This window comes from Eimeria mitis, genomic scaffold (genome assembly GCF_000499745.2).
Source record: "Eimeria mitis Houghton genomic scaffold, Emh_scaff2732, whole genome shotgun sequence".
In the NCBI taxonomy this organism is placed as follows: Eukaryota; Apicomplexa; class Conoidasida; order Eucoccidiorida; family Eimeriidae; genus Eimeria; species Eimeria mitis.
Window position 1 is genome coordinate 7,579 of NW_013571078.1, and position 592 is coordinate 8,170.

The following is a 592-nucleotide window of genomic DNA, read 5'->3' on the forward strand; positions in this document are numbered from 1 at the left end:
GCTGCTGCTGCTGCTGCTGCTGCTGCTGCTGCAGATGAGCGGCTGGGTGATTGCAGCTATTTGGATACATGCCGCCACATAGAGAAGTGTAGATTCGTGCATTATGAATTCGAAGAAAGAGAAAAGTATGTCGAGGGTTTAGGGTTTAGGTTTTAGGGTTTAGGGTTTAGGGTTTATGGGGATAAGATATGTGTTTTCTGCACCTTCTAAACCCTCAGCATCATCACCGCAACATATAATCCATACCAACGATCTAGGGTTTAGCATCTAGGGTTTAGGGTTTAGGGTTTAGGGTTTAGGGTTTAGGGTTTAGGGTTTTCGAGGGTTTAGGGTTTACGCAGAGAGGAGCCCCTTCATCCCTTCTCGATTGGCCCCCAGTGCGTCACGGAGCGGTACCCAGCTCAATGGATTCGCTGCGACATCAGGTATCTAAACCCTAAACCCTAAACCCTAAACCCTAAACCCTAGAGCCTAGTCTTATAGTTTCGTGTGTCTGTAGGGTTTGGAGTTTCGGGGGTAGGTGCTAGGGTTTAGGGTTTAGGGTTTAGGGTTTAGGGTTTGTGTATAGAACTCTAGATTTCTCTATTTTTAA

The 592-nt window shown here is 46.5% G+C and overlaps 1 protein-coding gene across 1 annotated transcript in view; it reads left to right on the forward strand.

Annotated features, from left to right (window-relative positions):
* Nucleotides 1-592, forward strand: part of EMH_0057930 (N6-adenosine-methyltransferase 70 kDa subunit, putative) — a gene marked incomplete at both ends in the record, with an annotated part of 7,099 nt that overhangs the window by 6,404 nt on the left and 103 nt on the right. Inside the window, 3 exons of the mRNA XM_013497524.1 lie at nucleotides 35-125; nucleotides 342-425; nucleotides 569-590. Of these exons, the coding sequence (XP_013352978.1) occupies nucleotides 35-125; nucleotides 342-425; nucleotides 569-590 (197 nt within the window). The remainder of the gene's footprint in view (nucleotides 1-34; nucleotides 126-341; nucleotides 426-568; nucleotides 591-592) is intronic.